Source organism: Cyprinus carpio, chromosome A25 (genome assembly GCF_018340385.1).
Source record: "Cyprinus carpio isolate SPL01 chromosome A25, ASM1834038v1, whole genome shotgun sequence".
Taxonomy (NCBI): Eukaryota; Metazoa; Chordata; class Actinopteri; order Cypriniformes; family Cyprinidae; genus Cyprinus; species Cyprinus carpio.
The window spans coordinates 7,755,144-7,772,373 of record NC_056596.1 but is presented as its reverse complement, the minus strand read 5'-3'; the positions used below and the strand labels follow the sequence as shown (position 1 = coordinate 7,772,373).

At 36.7% G+C, this 17,230-nt stretch overlaps 2 protein-coding genes across 6 annotated transcripts in view; one reads left to right on the top strand and one right to left on the bottom strand.

The window, feature by feature from the left end:
* The window catches only part of LOC109050987 (homeobox protein DBX1-B-like), a 38,893-nt gene that overhangs the window by 21,277 nt on the left and 386 nt on the right, over nt 1-17,230 (bottom strand). The gene's annotated exons all lie outside the window — the stretch shown is intronic.
* On the top strand, nt 10,716-17,082 carry LOC109079420 (exocyst complex component 3-like protein). Of its 5 annotated transcripts, none has more exons than XM_042715240.1 (13): nt 10,716-10,845; nt 12,513-12,688; nt 12,795-13,010; nt 13,526-13,938; nt 14,074-14,363; nt 14,442-14,559; nt 14,669-14,794; nt 14,883-14,983; nt 15,071-15,187; nt 15,333-15,603; nt 15,738-15,893; nt 16,197-16,330; nt 16,441-17,082. In XM_042715240.1, exons 2-13 carry the CDS (start codon nt 12,586-12,588, stop codon nt 16,625-16,627), a joined length of 2,232 nt encoding a protein of 743 aa, XP_042571174.1. In that variant the 5' UTR covers nt 10,716-10,845; nt 12,513-12,585; the 3' UTR covers nt 16,628-17,082. The 5 variants fall into 5 exon arrangements, with proteins under 5 accessions (XP_042571174.1, XP_042571173.1, XP_042571170.1 ...); XM_042715239.1 differs by lacking the exon at nt 10,716-10,845 and adding an exon at nt 10,900-11,015; XM_042715236.1 differs by lacking the exon at nt 10,716-10,845 and adding an exon at nt 10,900-11,015 and having other exon boundaries at nt 12,791-13,010.

The window sequence follows — 17,230 nt, the reverse complement described above, 5'->3', positions numbered from 1 at the left end:
CATAAGTTAATCTCTGCTTAAAAACTAATAAAGCGACCGAAAGCAAAAGCCAGTTTAGAGTTTGATAAATGCGTTACCTCCCCTGTGCAGGTCAGTTACTGGCCAGTATGTATAAATGGGGTCCATGGGGAGAGGGTAGAGCCGATGTCAATCACAAAGTTAACCCATACAAAAGACCATAATTGGCGTGGGTCCACCTCATCCCTGCGTCCGAGAGCACTGTTGGCCCCGTGGGGCCTCGTGAACCCCCCACTACCCCCAGACTGACCACAGTCCATTTATCAGAGATGGGGGGCAGCTTAGCAGGCCTTACATACACTCCCCTGCATAAGCATTGCACACACTCTCACACACAAATACACACACACATACAACCCAAACAAATATGCTGCGGGGACCGTGGCAGACACACCATGTAACAACAAATTTACAACAGGCGCACCATGGAAATGGCTGGGTCAATATGATGACTAATGGTGTAACACTGTGTGGATAATGGACGAGTGTGAATGAACCAAATCGCATGTTTATAGATAGATAGATAGATAGATAGATAGATAGATAGATAAGCATGTACAGATAGATAGATAGATAGATAGATAGATAGATAGATAGATAGATAGATAGATAGATAGATGGATAAGCATGTACAGATAGATAGATAGATAGATAGATAGATAGATAGATAGATAGATAGATAGATAGATAGATAGATAGATAGATAGATATTTTTTTAGTAATTTTAAATTTTTGTCAGATGCCAGCACTTCCCAGCAGGCCATGTGTTCACTCTCTTTAAATGAATAGGAAACCAGGCTGCTAACAGCAGACTGAACAGTAGGCTAATTCCCTGTGTTTAATACAAAAGAACCAATTATATGCTAATCAGCACATCTCCGTACTGCTTCAGCTCCCCTTCCTTCACCAGCAGCACAAGATAACAGTTAGTCATGCTTCCTTTTAGAGCCACTGACTTCTCCTCCAACTAGCCTCACTACAGGCTAATCTGTCAGTTAAAGTCTGCTATAGAGGTGTCAAATTAATTCATTGAGAATATGGAGCAAATTAGCTAAATATTACTTAATATTACATCTAGTATAAAGTAGCCTTGAAAGTATTTGTACATGTACGTCACACCTAAAAATGTAGGTATGTCATTGGATTAAATTTATTTTTAAAGACAAAAAGCATGTATTTAAAGCAATACACTTCACAAAAAAAAAAAAAAAAAAAAAAAAAAAAAAAAATCACCTTGAGACCAGTTGGTTAAGAGTATGACTGATTAAAAAAAAATAAAAAAATTATATTAAAAAAGGAACAAATATTTTTTCCAGCTTAATTTGATTGACATTATGTTATCGAACACATGAAAATTTAGACATTTGTAAAGTGTGATTTAGATGCCAAAATTGTGTAAGCACACATAATTGTCTGAAAATGCAAATGCTAAGCAAAATGAACAAATAAATAAAATCAATAACTGTTGAAATGAATTTTCAACCGCATCTTTAAACCCCAAATTTTTTCACAAATGTCAATCAAAACCAGCATCAGCACCAGAGGAGCTGAGAGGAAGTGAGTTGACCACGTCTTGGCTAATCATTAGCAGCCTTTTGTCTTTTCGCAAAATCAAACAGCATGCCTTACACTCTTTCATCAGCCCAATTTAGTCAGCCCAGTTGTTTTAATACGAACTTCCGCAAGTGTTTTCATTAAGTGTAGACTACCCCCCTGCTATCCAAGCAGCCTCACCCCCTCACAATATCTCCACCCCAAAGACCTGAAGAGTCTTTCTTAATCAAATGTACATTTACTAGTCGCTTGACTTGAGACATCTGCCCCAAGCAACCAGTCAATATTGTGGCTCCAGTTCAAAGTAGTCAGTTCATTAGCTGTGTCAGCTTTACAACCAGAAGGTAATGGGTTTGAAAGTGAGCAACGACAATGTGCGGCAATGCAGGCCTCATTTAATAGTGATTTATCACCACCTAAAAGCCCTGTTTAACCTTTGGCCAGTGCAGACCTCCCTTCCTCTCTCAAAGGATCTATTGTCAGCTCTCCAGGATATCTTACTGTGTGAATAAGGAAAAGATGATCTAGTTAAAGTCACATTAGATCACTAGTCATATCATTAGAAGTACAGCAGAACACTTGATTGGCGAACGGCGTGCACAGATAGTGTTTCAAATTGTTCATTTTCTGTTATGTAATGGATAATATTTCAGCATAAGCAAAAGGATACATGTCTGTTTTTGATTCATTAATTCTATATCATATTTTACATTTTGCTTGCTGGTACAATATTGGTACAATATTACTGTGCTTACTGTGACTCTCTTCGGTAAGTATAGTATTCTACATACATACATATATATATATATATATATATATTAAATACATTTTTACATTTTATTTAAATACTTAAACACACCTGTTTATCAAAAACCAAACTTTTTTGTTTTTATTTATTTATTTATTTATTGTCTGTACAATGAAAGTCAATGGTGTCCAATGTTGTTTGGATTTTACTGTTCAATAATAACGACAGAATCTTCTTTAAGAGATCATGACATTATTTTCAGCCATTTTGACACTCAACAAATGGGCAAATTTTATCTAAGATGAAGTTTGAAATATAGACACAAAAAATTTTTTGTAGTAAAACGACTTTGTACAATTTTGGCTTTTTTGGGGTGTTATGCCTAAAAAGATGCCAACAGTTTTCATTGTTAGTTCATCTATACCTTTAACAGATCACAACCTCACGTTTAGCCATTTTGACACTCAACATATGAGCAAATATAGATGCTCATGATGTCCAAAAATGCCTGAAAAAATGCCACAAGAATTTGTCAAAGTAAAAAGCTTTTAGTTGCTATGCTGGCATTTTAGTGACAGAAGCATCAGGTTCAGCATGTGCTGTTATTTTCTAGTGATCTACTGCAGTTAGGGCCTGTTAAGTAGCGTAATGACAGGAGGACAATATGGATGCTTGGTGTGCTCCATATGGACCGCATAGGTCTTTGACAGCACCCTCTGCACGTTATTAACCACATGTCTTACCAGTGCTTAGTAAACTGTTTTGTTAACAAAGTTCTGCCAGGAAGAAGAAAAAAAGGGAGTCGGTGTTAAAAATGTGAACAGTTGGTGCGATGTAAAGACACTGTTTTCTGTTGAGAGCCTGATGGTATCCCCCTCCCCATCCGCCTCACCTCCCTCCATGCCTTAACAGTCTACGCCACTCCGCCCCATCCTTACAAGGCATGGCTTAGTCACACCAGCTGCCTGGACCATTCTTCACTGGTTGAGCTGCCCCCTGTCAGGACCAGAAGCCCCAGTCTTCCATCCCTATGACTAAAGAGAAAGAACCAGACGGGTAAAGTGGGCCAGAATCCAGGGGTCTTGAGATGAAGTGATCAAAACAATGCAGATATTGGGACCAAAAAACACAAGAGAGCAGTACTGACTAGTCAGGAAGACTATAGTTGATGGCTGCTTTGGTTTGTGGGAACTATTTCACCTGGTATCATTTGGAGAAATGTTATAGAAAAAGCACATTTAGACAATACTAAGGTTTAGAAATAAGCACCACCAATTATTATTATTATTATTATTTTTTTACTTAGTGCAGTTTTATGTATAAAACATTTTCACATTAGAACATTTAATATATAAATGTGTTATTTTGTATTTAAATATTTTGTTATAATATTACATTTTATATAAATATTATATTCAGTATATTAAACAATATAAAATAAATATTAAATATTTCAGTATTCATGTTTAAATATGAAGAAATAAAAATAAATGTAAATACATATTTCATGTTTTAGATTTTTATATAAATATATACGTTAATACGGTATCAATTTTATATTTCATAATTTATTTGTCATATTTTGCCATATTTTTTTCCTCATTCCTTTGCTTCTAGAGTTAACATTATATATAATATATTGACCTTATATGAAATATAATTAAACTGTTTAAGAAAACCAACCAACCAAAGCAAAAAAGAAAGAAAGAAAAAACACAATGCAAGCAAAACGAACTCCAGTTCGAGCTTTACAATAATCCTTTTCTACTCTGACAGAATTTGTTACATTTCAATTTCCTTTGAAGTAGTTTTCGGCACATTTGATGGCGAGCTTCGAAAGCACAGCATTATCGGCGCAAGAATGGGGCTTTTCAAGGTGTTTATAGGTTTCAAAGATCTCTCTCATGTAGAGCACAGATTGTGTGGTCTGATTGGGTCATTCTCTCAAGAGTCACTTGAAAAATCCACAGTATTTGGTCTAACACCCGATACTATGTGTGAGCCATGCTAAGACTTCAAGGCATTTGCTTTGTAGCGGAATCTGCTTAGGTTTAGTAAGCATAAAAAAGTCCTCACACACACGCACGCACCCTTTCCACAAAAATGTTCCCGATTGGTAAAATTGAGGAATGGAGCCATCCATCCACTAAGCAAACAGAATGAACTAATGGATCAGCCATCTTCTCCTCCCATTGCAATTATCCAGAGCCATGCTAAGAATATGGCTACGTCAGTAAACGCTGATGCTTATACAGATAATCCCTTACATAGATATACATATTACATTCAGACCGGTCACTTAGCCACCGAACCACCCAAGCAGCCAGAGTGCAGGAGCTGAGACCGCCAACAGAGAGAAAGTGCATCCTTCAGGTTTGAACAAGCTAATGAGGAATATGTAAATGATGTGGGGCTTATGAGATTACCACTTGTTTGATAGTTATTACAGGTGTTAGTAAACCAGAATTAGGAGTTCAGTTAATGCTGTTCCATTCAGACCTTGATTGATCCTTTAATACAGGCATTTGTGGTTATGTTTGCTTCCCTGAATTGTGCTGTGGTGGGTCTACTGTGTACTCAGTACTCAAAGTTTCACTTATTTTCCTACATTTCTTTCCATTTCTCTGGCCTCTGAACACAGTGACACAATTTACCTGGAAACCTTCACTGAGATAAATTCAATTGCATAGAAGTCATGTTTTCACATCCAGATGCAAAGAAGTCTCGATTCTACTCCAGTACTGATAAACACCTGCTCTGTGAAAGTATCCATTTTATACTTCCCTGCTTTCTCTCACTTTGGAAGCTGGACTTGCAAGTTAAAGAAGTCATTAAGCTTATCCAGACGACAACAAAAGAAAGATTTTGCAATGGCAAACAGGAGTGTCAAATCAAACAGAGATTTGCCAAAGAGGCTTTGGTGAGTTGGTGAGGTCCATACCAATTTGGAGATTTCAATGCTCTCTTTCTTACTCCTGGGAAAATCACTGGACTTGTTTGAAGAGGACAAAAGCACTAAATATGAAAAGAACAACTCAAGAACATTATGTAAGATTCAGCAAAACATTCCTCAAAGTGAAACAAAGTGGAATGTTGAAACTCACTAGTTCTGTCTAACAAAGTGAAACTCAAAACAGTTTTAATGCAGCTGGGTTTGAAAGGAAATATTAACAAATCAAAAACTAACTAACCAAAACAAATAAACAAAAATATATATAAATTTATTAATAGAATTATTAATAAAATTCAAAAAAAACAAAAAACCACACTCAAATTCCCATGACCAGCAAATCAGCAATACCAGCTGACCGAGAATATCCAGTGAGCCAATCAACTATAAGACAATAAAACAGCATATACTGCAGAAACTCAAGTAAATTGCTGCAATTTCCTTCACCTGGACAGAACAATAGTCCAACATTTGTTTGGAAAGTTCAGGCAAATAACTGAGCAGCTCACCAATCAGACCACGTCTTCCTTGAAGGGTATCTAAAATCGCACTCTTAATTTTAAAAGTATTTGGTGGAAGAAATGTGTGTGTGTGTGTGTGTGTGTAAAATATATATACAGTACAGGTCAAAAGTTTGGAAACATTACTATTTTTAATGTTTTTGAAAGAAGTTTCTTCTGCTCATCAAGCCTGCATTTATTTGATCAAATATACAGAAAAAAATTTAATATTGTAATATATTATACAATTTAAAATAATTGTTTTTAAATTTATTATACTTTAAATTATCATTTATTTCTGTAATGCAAAGCTGAATTTTAGGATCATTGATCACATGATCCTTTTAGAAATCATTCTAATATGATGATTCATTATCAAAGTTGGAAACAGTTCTGCTGCTTATATTTTTTCAGAACATGTCATGCTTTTTTTAGGATACTTTGATGAATAAAAAGTAAAAAAAAAAAAAAAAAGAAGCTATGTTTTTAAAATATGGAAAATAACAATTCACTACTGGTCAGTAATTTGGGGTCAGCAATTTTTTTTTCCTTTCTTTTTTTTAAATAAAATCAACACTTTTATTCAGCAAGGATGTGTTAAATTGATAAAAAGTGATAGTAAAGAAAATATATTATTAGAATATATATTATTAGAATTTTTTTTTTATTTTGAATAAATGCAATAAATAAATTCTTTTTAACCTTTTATTCATCAAATATATTAGACAGCAGAACTGTTTCCAAACACTCATCATAAATCAGAATATTACAATGATTTCTAAATGATCATGTGATAGACTGGATGTTACATGTGACACTGAAGGCTGGAGTAATGATGATGAAAATTCAGCTTTGCATCACAGGAATAATTGTTTTTTTTTTTAAGTATATTCAAATAGAAAACTATTATCTTAAGTTGTTGATCAAATAAAAACAAACATTTTTCACCACAAACAAACAAATTACAAAACATTCAAAAAAATTAAAAACACACATTTCCAAAAACTTTACACCTACAATATATATATACACATATAAAAAAAAACATTTCACCACAACAAAAAAAAAAACAAAAAAACAATCTTGAATATTTTAATTGTACACCACTGAAAAACATTGTACAAAACAATACAATTTCAAAGAAATTAAGTATTGTAACAAGACCACACACTAAAAACAAAACTGTAATAAGACTCTTTTTCAGAGAATTAAAATTTTCCGAAAATACGGTAAAATTAAGTTTATGACTGTTAAATGAAGTAGCCCATGTTTGATTGATAAAATATACAGGACCTTTTAGCCATATTTAAAGTAGCCTGTAAAAACAGTAAGTCAACAAAAGCTGTATTCTGTTGCAGAAAATAAAATGTATAATACAATCATGAATAAATCATTTACATTTAATGTCAACATAAAGGCAGCCTTTTTACTTTATGAAGCAAGTAGCGATCTGTGTGATAAAAGTAGTTATTATTCAGATCCGAGTGATCGTATTTAATGTGAAAATGCATTGCAAATTCATGGGAAAACCAACTTAAATAGTCTTAGAACAGATGGCTTAAGGATGAGGCATTCAAAAGACTTTCTCTGCAGGATCCGCGCTGACATCGCCCTCTGCTGGAGGCAACACGAAATTCAATTCTGAACGTACCGTGCGTAAGTTTTCATAATATGAGCACTATATTTATTATTGTTTTAGGATTTGATGGGGATGGGAATTAAAAAAAAAAAAATTCAGGCTTATTTTGAAAAAAAAAAAAAAACACTTTCGGTGGGATAACAATAATTTTTAATTTTTAATTGTTTTTTTGTAATGTTCAGATAAGTTCAAAGAGTTTAATAAAGTGCAATAAACAAACAAACAAACGTCACGGAAAACGAACGGGTCACTGTAGATATAAAATAAACATTTTGTTTAAGTTAGATGTCGTTTTCCTGATCAAAGTTCTTCATATTCATGATGAAATGTTTTGTTGTTGAAAGTAAGCACTAAAACAAGCATGGATATAAAGCTAACATTAGTACAAAGTTGGCAGATATGCTTTAAATTAGATTTTAAAACATTTCGGAGTTCGGACATTCTCGTTTAGCCAAATAAATATTATGATTTAAATTGGCTGAACGTGCTAAAATGACCTCTCGCGCGGTCAAAACAACGCTGTTCCCTTGAGAAAAAAAAAGTTGAACATCATGTCATTTCAACTCCTATTGCACCGTTTTAAAATTGATTGTGTTCCGCAACCTGAGGCGAAATAACGCTATGCATTTAAACGTTTTCAATGGTACGCCGGTTTCTTGTGTTCCTCTTGTTCCAAATGTGGCCCACAACACAAGCCCGGTCATTGTAACAAGGCGCTATTCCTCCCTCAAAAAGACCAAGAACGATGGGAATTCAAGACACGACTATTATTTTGGAGGTGCCACCTATTTGCTGCTCATAAAAACAATATTTAGGTTGTGCTTGAGCGTTACCTCACTGAATAGGCCCTATTCATGTGGGGTTAAGAGTGTAGCGTGGGTCCCTGTGTTTTGGGGAGGAGCTGTCAGGGCTTCGGAGGAGCGGGAGAATAGGGACCCGCCAGAGTCTCTTGCTTGGGTTCGAACTGCGGTGATTTAACTGCATAATCGGATTGAAAGTGAGCCGCGGAATTTATGTCAGTTCACATTTCATCAAACGGTGAGTGTGAATTGAAGTCGACAGAACAGAGGGTTAATCCAGAACTAAAGCCAAAATAATTAGGGGCCCCCATCTAATCTGCTCATTCTAACACCCTTCAATGACATTAAAATATAGCAACGCTTGCTGTTGGCAGTCAAATGTGTTCCCCGACTTCAAAATGGGCCAATAAAAGCCCAGGCTTTACTGAAAAGCAGAGGTTTGTTTATAGGAACCAATATAGTTAGCAGTGAATAATTCAAACAATGTCATTTAAGACAATCTGGATGTATAAAAGAATTGAAAATGAAATATGTTTTAAAAATGATTCTCTTAGACTTTGCACAAATATTAAATACATAAATTTCCTTCTAAAATTAAAGATCATGTATTACATGTTTTACATAACCCCAGTGATATGTCTCTCTAAAAGCACATATCAAAACGGGGGGAAATGAACAACGTATATCACTTTTTACTTTAATGTAGATGCCTGCAAGTGCAAATAAGTACTTAGAGCATAAACTTTTGTCAGTTTTTTGGAGAACTTTTCTTGGTCTATAAATCAAAGATTTTTCCTTCAACATAATCTGCTCTCTTCATCCTTTTACCTGAGTGCTTTTGAGCTTATATTGACCAAATATTGAAACTTAGAAAAGCATTGTAAAAGGAAGTGCAGTTTGGAATGTGTTTTTAAGAATTTATTTTTAATACCATATGCCTAATATACAATATAATGGATAGACTGAGACTTTCATCTGTTTGCCAAATCTTAAACCAAAGTGTCATTACATCTGGAATATTCTAAAATGCTCCCCAAAAAACAAACCCCATCTTTAGACAAAATCCTAACCATGGCCACCACCCAAACCCTGACCACAGCACAAATTTTTTAAATGCTGGAATGTGAAGCGTTTGCTCTAAAGCACTTGGAAGTGCATTGGACATTGTGTATTGTTCTTTAAAGGCAGACATCTTTTTACATGCACTTAGGCCACAATTTACAAATAAGATTCCTCGTTTTCACGCAACTGAAAACCTCTGAAACTTGCCGTCGATTCGATCAAACAATTCAATTTTATACTTAATTAAATTCACAAAATATCATATGGATTGTCCATCCATGTCTGGGAGAGCTAAGGAGAAGCAGGAAGTCAGCCCAGGTCAGGAATGTCAGACAGGAAGTCCTCCCTGTGTTTGGATGACTACTTCTGAAATAGACTTCCTGTTCCCTCCACAAAGCTGCATTTCCCTCAACTGATAATATGTCAATAAATAAAAGGCGGGGTGGGGGTGTTTTTTTTTTTTTTTTTTTTTTTTTGGGTAGTTACAGATAAACTGACAGAGGTGACCCTTTTGTATATCTTATGTACATTTGCTCTGTAGTTATCAGGGATTTTATCTCCATTCTTCTATGAAAAACTACATCTCTCCACATCTCAGTCCAAAGGAAACTATTAGCCTTAGCGGAAAAGCTGTTAGTCTGTCACAGTCCTCTGGTTATTATGGTACTCTGCAAAAACAACAAAGTCTAGTCACCAGCTATTTTTAGCACATACTGCTGCTAAGGAAAAACACTAAAAGAAAAGCCTTTATATTTTGCCTTAAGAAGGCTTGCAAACTGTCAATAACCACAATCTGAATCAGCTAGATGAAAATTTAAGTAATGTATAAAGTATAGTCAGCCAGTCATTACTGCAAAATAGGCAGGGTGATCATGGCTTGTATCTTCCAGAAAGGGTTTATTTAGTGAGTTACCAATTAACCGTACATTATTTACAGCAGCAAACAAAAAAAAAAGAATATATAAACAATACAATTTAGACTGCAGAAAGATGCAATTGACCCATCAAAATAAAGCATTCCAGAAAGATAAATAATTATATTCTATTATTGTTATAAATTTACATCAGAATCCATTTCGACACTTCTTCACCGAGAGTTGTGTGTACTACGACTTAATTTAGTCATGTTCGTAATGCATGTGTGTGTTTGGCAGAGACCAGAGAAATGTAAACACTGTCATGCGGTAAGTCACAGGCCACGACACTTACACAAATAAACTTATTCAATAAGGGGCCTCTGAACTTAGATTCCTCTCATGTTTGCTCTACAACCACCAGCTGTGAGTGATCACAAGACATTGATAAGAACTTTCTGCAACAATACAAATGATTGCCTTTTGACTCCGCTCAAGCAACATACAACCTTTGTTCGATTATCCCAAGCACTTCCTCTAAAACATATTGGATTATAACTACCTCAGACACAGAGAGGCACTGTTGCACATGAAGACCACCCCCACAGTCACCGCTCACCATCTGGATCATTTAGAGGGCGGAGTGCGCTCTCTCCCTTCCTGCCTCTGACCAGAGGATGTGTCTGGGAGTGTGAGAGAGGAAGGCTGGTGGTGAAGTGGGTATGTACCCTCTCTCTTCTTCCCCCAACAAAAACTCTAAATGTCAGACGGAGATGCGACACTGAGCAGGCCCTCTGGGCAGGGCAGTCTCTTAGTGGCAAAACAGTGGACGGTGGAACAACAAGGCTAAATGTCAGACGGAGATAAAAATGGCCAAGACAATCGTGAAGGTACACAACCTTTCTGTTTGTTTGCAATGTGGAGAGGCATCTGGAAAGCGTTTGCTTATAATGTCATAATGTTGCACTGGTAGAGAAATCTGTGTGTGTGTGTGTATATATATATATATATATATATATATATATATATATATATATATATATATATATATATATATATATAAACTAGATTGAATTAAAGAAATGTAATGAAATGAAATTGTTAAATATAAGCAAGCAGCATAAATGTTTATGCCAGGGGAATGCTACATAACTGACCCCATAACATCCAGCAATACTTGACTTTTTATATAAAACAGCAACTATAGGTTGAAGGACTTTAAATTTGGTCAAATGCATGCATTTCAGTATAACAGGAAATTAATACCAAGGCCTAGTCATAATGAACAATGTGTGTAACATACAAAATCCAACAGAGCGCTGTGCAAAATGGTGTCTAATAAGGGGATAAAACCAAACACAGGGTATCAAGGAGCTAATATGAAAAAAGTATATGCAAAAATAACTAAAACAGTATATACATTAGCAAGGTCTGTACGTTAAATAAATAAATATAATACTTTTAATGTCTAAACCTTTTAGGAAATACAACAGCCTCTGAGGTCTTTATGGTATATGGTTTTTGTGCGAGTCATACAGTAAATCATTGTGGTTTTGACCAAATCCCTGATGAAGTACTACGCTACCCATAAACCTGAGGAAAGTGCTTCCAATTAAAAGAAGTCACTGTTACCGTGGCAACATGAATGACAGCACGGCAACACAGCTTAGTGACATAATTGAATCAGTCTCACAACACTGTTCATAAACTTTGCAGTACAAAGTCCTATAGATTTATACTTATTTTTCATTTTAAAATACCTTTCATATCAAACTTCAATGTTGCGAATAAAAGATATATCACTGGTCTGAAAAAAAGTAGGCAAGCACTTACAACTGGTAACCACATTATGAACCTCTGAGATGCATGATGCTGTCATTTATCAAGGAGAGGGTAAAAACATGCAGTTTCTGTCCTGAAGCCGTTTCTGAGAAATTGTATCCCTTTCCCATGGGTGTTTCAGCTCTTAAGCACCCATGGGATTGGGGAATACGTAATGGAAATTTTGAAACTTCAGACTTTGAAACGATCAGGACATCAAGTCATTATTTGGAGAAGAGTTCAGTTCAGCTGCTGAGCTTAAGACTTTGCTGATGTCAGACAAACTCTTTTAGATTTAGCCTTATGCTGGTTTAAATAATCTCTGTCTGAGGAACACCAGGAAAAATAAAGACTTTCACTGTTAAAGTCATTCATTGTGCAAGTCAGACAAAAATATTTTTCTTTCTCTCTCTCAAAAAAAGTATTTGTTCATTCAGACAATCAGCAATAACTTCAATTAAAATTGCAGTGGAATAGCTGCACAATTCATTTCTATGTTGTGGGTTTAGCTCACTTGGCTCAGTAGTGTATCGGCTACATATATTTTTCTGCATTTTGACTAACAGATGCCCTTGTCCCAGTCGAGGTGTGGCCAGAGCTGGAGAGAGCGGAGTGTTTGGCTCGGGGTGCTGCACTTAAATGGGCCTCAGGTGTCTTTTGTCGTCCAGAGCATCTGGAGAGACTTGGACAATACAGGAAAAGGGAGAGTCAACGAACTGCGTCGATTCATTCAAGGTTAAAGGTAAGTAGTGATCATTATTTCACTTCAATAAGAAAGCCTCTATAAAGTATTTACCCAAAAATGTCTACAAGAAAAGTCATCTGCTCACTTGCATTTTTCTTGTCAGTTGTACAGTCCTACCTGGAAGGTGTCGACTGGGGTCTTGGTCAACTGCGAGTGGCACGAGCTGAGCTGAGAGAAATATCTCATGACTTGCACAAGGCTAACCTGGAGTCCAGGAAAAATTCTGAAGACATAACTACACTGGAGACACTTCGGGAGATTTCTTTCACTCACCGCCAGCTCCTTGCTGCAGTTAGCAACCTACCACGCCTCTATAAAGGTTAGTCATTCCCTGCCCTTTTCAGTGCAATGTCCTTATTATTTTTGCATACCCTCTATGAATATTTTGGTATAAGTCTTCAATGCTTTAGAGCAGGGTGTTCAATCCTGGCCTTGGAAGCCCAACATCCTGCAAAGATTAGCTCCAACTTGTCTCAACATACTTGCCTGGAATTTTCTAGTATTCCCAAAGACTTTGATTACCTTGGATCGATTGTGTTTTTAAATTGATGATGGATCTAAACTCTGTAGACAGCAACCCTCCAGGAGCAGGACTGGACACCACTGCCTTAAAGCCAAACATGCTTAAGTACTGTATATAAAAGTACTTGAAAACAAGCACTTCTACCTAAGCAAGTACAATTTTACGAGTTTTATATTTATAGCTAGCTTGCTAAAAAATAACACAGATCTATCACCCACTTAAGTGCTGAGGTTTGTCAAAGTAAGACAAGACAAGACAAGTATATATGTACAATTGTGTTCTCATGTGTTGTGTCATCTCTTTCATGTCAGTGCGGAGTATGGTGCTAGAGACAGAGAGACTAGTGGAGTCTCGGAGATTATTGGAAGCTCACGCCCAACTAATGGAACTAGAACGCTGGCAGGATGAGGTATTGCTACAGATCCAAGGACCCAGGGGATCGTCTGGGATGGGGTTAATCTCTGAGGATGAGGAGTTAGTGCTGAATTATTTCTCAGGTGTTGGATGCTTGGTGGATGCCCTTGCCAAGGAGCTCTGGGCAGTGGTGGGGAGTGGTTTGTCACTTGCTTGTCAGAACACCACACTTTTTGTGTCAGCTGTACGGATAGTGGAGCGTGAAGAAGCACTAGATCAGATGTTTCTGGAGGAGCGGAGGTCAACATCTGGCCAGAACACACCCATGCCCCCTGGGAGACCACGTTGCTGGAGGGACCGCTTCTTTAAGGTTTGATGATAAGCAAGTTTCCCATTGGTAGAAGTACCTGAAAAAAGTTGTTTGTAAGATAACACAACTAATCTTTAAGTGTAGAAAGGCTTTTTTTATTTACTTAATATGTACCCGTTTAATCTATTTGGTCAGGTGATGGAGGAGGCAGTGTCAGCTCGTTTCCGTAGCGCGTCGTACTTGCACACTCGCGGACCAGGGCTTGCAAGTCACTTGTCTGCGCTACAGCACTGCATTATGGGAGACCTTTCAACAGTGCGGCATTTTCTGGAGCAATGTGTTCCATCTCACTATCATTTAACAAGAGCTTACCTGCGCTTCTGCCACCAGTTCTTGCAGAACCATCTTGGACTGGTTAGTGGATGGGAGCTAGAGGGTGGGGAAATCTTTGCTGTTCTTAACTGGGTTCTGCACATATACAACAGGTAGGTAAAGACTATGCTTAAATCAGACTTTGGTCTGTAGGCAATCAGAAAGTCCTACACATGAGAATTTGTTCTTTACTCAGAGATGATGGGTGAGCCAGCCCTTGTAGCTGAGCTAGACATTGAGGACCTGGGACCTCTTATATCTCAAGAAGGTCTCGAGCAGCTGCAGAATAAATATGTCCAAAAAGTTCGGGTAAGACCCAGGGAGGGGTTTTAGTCTCTAAACTTTTTAACATTCACATTGTCTTGTCTAGATTAACAGGCCACAAGTTCTCGAAAAAATGTACTGTGATTGTTTGTAGAAGAGTGTCTCAGAGTGGATGCACAAGGCTCTAGAGGTGGAGCTGACAGACTGGCAGAGGGATCAGGAACCAGATATTGACCATGAAGGCTGCTATCACACCAGCCTTCCAACCATCATCACTCAGGTAATCAAGCAATGGCTTAATCTACAATGAGCAAAATTTTGCTTGATATTGGCACTGATATGAACTGCTCTGGTGTATGGGTTGTTAGATGCTAGAAGAAAATGCACGGGTGGCTTTGATGATAAGTGAAGCTCTGCGGGACCAGACAATCCAGATGGGTCTTTATGAGATGGAAAACCTCCTCAGCCGGTGTGTATGTTTAGCAATACCAGGATATCATAACTCTTATTAATTAAATACAATATTTTGTACTTTCCTCTCATTACATCTACACAGATTTCGAGATGCAATCATAGAATTCGGGAAGGAGCATCGCAGGGATTCAACCATAAACAGTAACAAGTTCTATCTCCATTATCTCCTGGCCTGCATCAACAACTGCATCATCCTCAAGTGAGATGGTGTACACATATCTTTTTACAGTATGTCTGTATTTATGTAATGTTTGTTCGAAAATGTGTTGTTTTAAATAGTTTTGTGTGCATTGGAGGTGCTTGTTAGCCGTAAGATTAAATCTCAGATTTAAATGCACATCTAGAACCTCCACAGAAAGCCTGCAGCAGCAGTTGTGCTCCTTCCCTTCAAACCGGTATTCTTGCATTTCACTTGGACCTCTGGCTGCCCTGGACCGTGCTGTGAGAAAGGCATGCCGCTTAGTCATGGACCATCTCTTGTTTGAGTTGCAGCCTCACCTGCAGAAGCTCCTGTCTCATACCTGGCTGGACCAGGAAGAAGTAACCCCAAATATGTGTGGGGTTTTAGAACGTCACTGTGAACTTTACAGCAGGGTGCGGCAACCTTGTTGCCAGGTTAGTGTTACATCAGGCATCAGAAATGACATACACCACACGGTAAAATGAGTAAATATCTTTACCAACAACTTGTGTAAATGATAAATGACACCCAAATACCCTTTGCGTTATTTGATCTCCATCATCTACAGAGGCTAAAGGAGGAATGTCAATGGCTAACTGTTGTTGAGTATGTCCGTACACTGATGCAGAAGAGAGTGGTCTGCAGAAATAATGATGAGCGAAACAAATTGGCCCAGCGAATGACACAGGATGCTCAGCAACTGAGGGACCACCTTCAAAGCATGGTGAAAGCATATTTACATATATTTTTGGGGGGAGTCTCCTGTCAAGTACACCCAGATGTACAGATTCAGCTTTGACTGAAACATAAATGCTTAAAATGAGTTAAATTAAAAATAAAACCTAAACGAATAATAACCTAATTACTCATTCATTGCAAAAGCTATTCATGAGCAAAGCTATTCATGAGAAACTGACTGACTGATCTTATCAGGCTTGCAGGTAGCAGACCTCTAGGAATAACACATGTCTGTATACGTTTGTGGACTTAGTATTCCACTCATGTAATGCCATTTTTACATTTTAAGGGGATCGATGGGACCATAGGTGAGGTGAATCCCACAGCTTTGATACTTGCACTGGCTGACATAATCAATTTCAAAGACCCAAACATGCTAATATTGGAGATTTCCGGATTCGTAACCAAGTACCCTGATATAAGGTGAGATTTCAAACCAAGCATACCCAGCATATATACATACAGTATTTTAAATTCATTTCTAATACAGATATTAATCTATGCCAAGAGACTTACAAAGTGTGTCTTTTCAGTGAGGAGCATGTCTCTGTCCTGTTGGATGTAAGAGGGGATGTACCCAAAGATGTGCGGAAGTCAGTACTAGATTTTCTGGAGCAGAGCGCCCCACCTTTACCACAAGGATACCGCCCTATATTCACAGAAATCCTTGTGCCCTCTTCCAGTATACAATTTTGTCTGCCTACTGCAAAATGTACTTGAGAAGCACTCAAAGAATTAATCCCACAGAATTGGATCCGGCCTAGTAAACAGGAAATTCATTATTAATTCATCATTATTCAGAAAGACTAGCCTACTCGTTATCTGCTCTGTCTTGTCTGAAATTATACTGTGCCCAAATAATATTTACATTTATGATCTCACCAAATGCTTTCTTACAAATCAAAGTGCACAAACAAAATGTACAGTACATACAATAAATTTAAAAAATCTTGTTAGTTCTCCAACATGTATGGTAGATAAAAGAGAAAGCAGTGCACATTCTAGCTCACTGTATTTTTAAATATTTGTGAGTGATCATTTTAATTGTAAATTTATAAAAAAAGTTAACATTACCATAGCATTCTCAAAGATCAATTGCTTTAAAACTTGTATATTGTGGTTCACTATGTATATTGTGGTTGACTATTAGTCAATAAAGTAATGCATTAAATATATATATATATATATATATATATATATATATATATATATATATATATATATATATATATATATATATTTTTTTTTTTTTTTTTTTTTTTTTTTTTTTAATTATATATCAAGGATTTATTGTGTTTGATGTTTAGAGGTATTCATCAATTT

Bases quoted from the DNA above. Each gene is read 5' to 3' on its own strand.
- LOC109079420 (XM_042715236.1), top strand. From the start codon at position 10,976: ATGTCAGACGGAGATAAAAATGGCCAAGACAATCGTGAAG. The intron at 13,011-13,525 runs GTTAGTCATTCC...CTTTCATGTCAG, and splicing joins CCTACCACGCCTCTATAAAG to TGCGGAGTATGGTGCTAGAG. The intron at 14,560-14,668 runs GTAAGACCCAGG...GATTGTTTGTAG, and splicing joins AATATGTCCAAAAAGTTCGG to AAGAGTGTCTCAGAGTGGAT.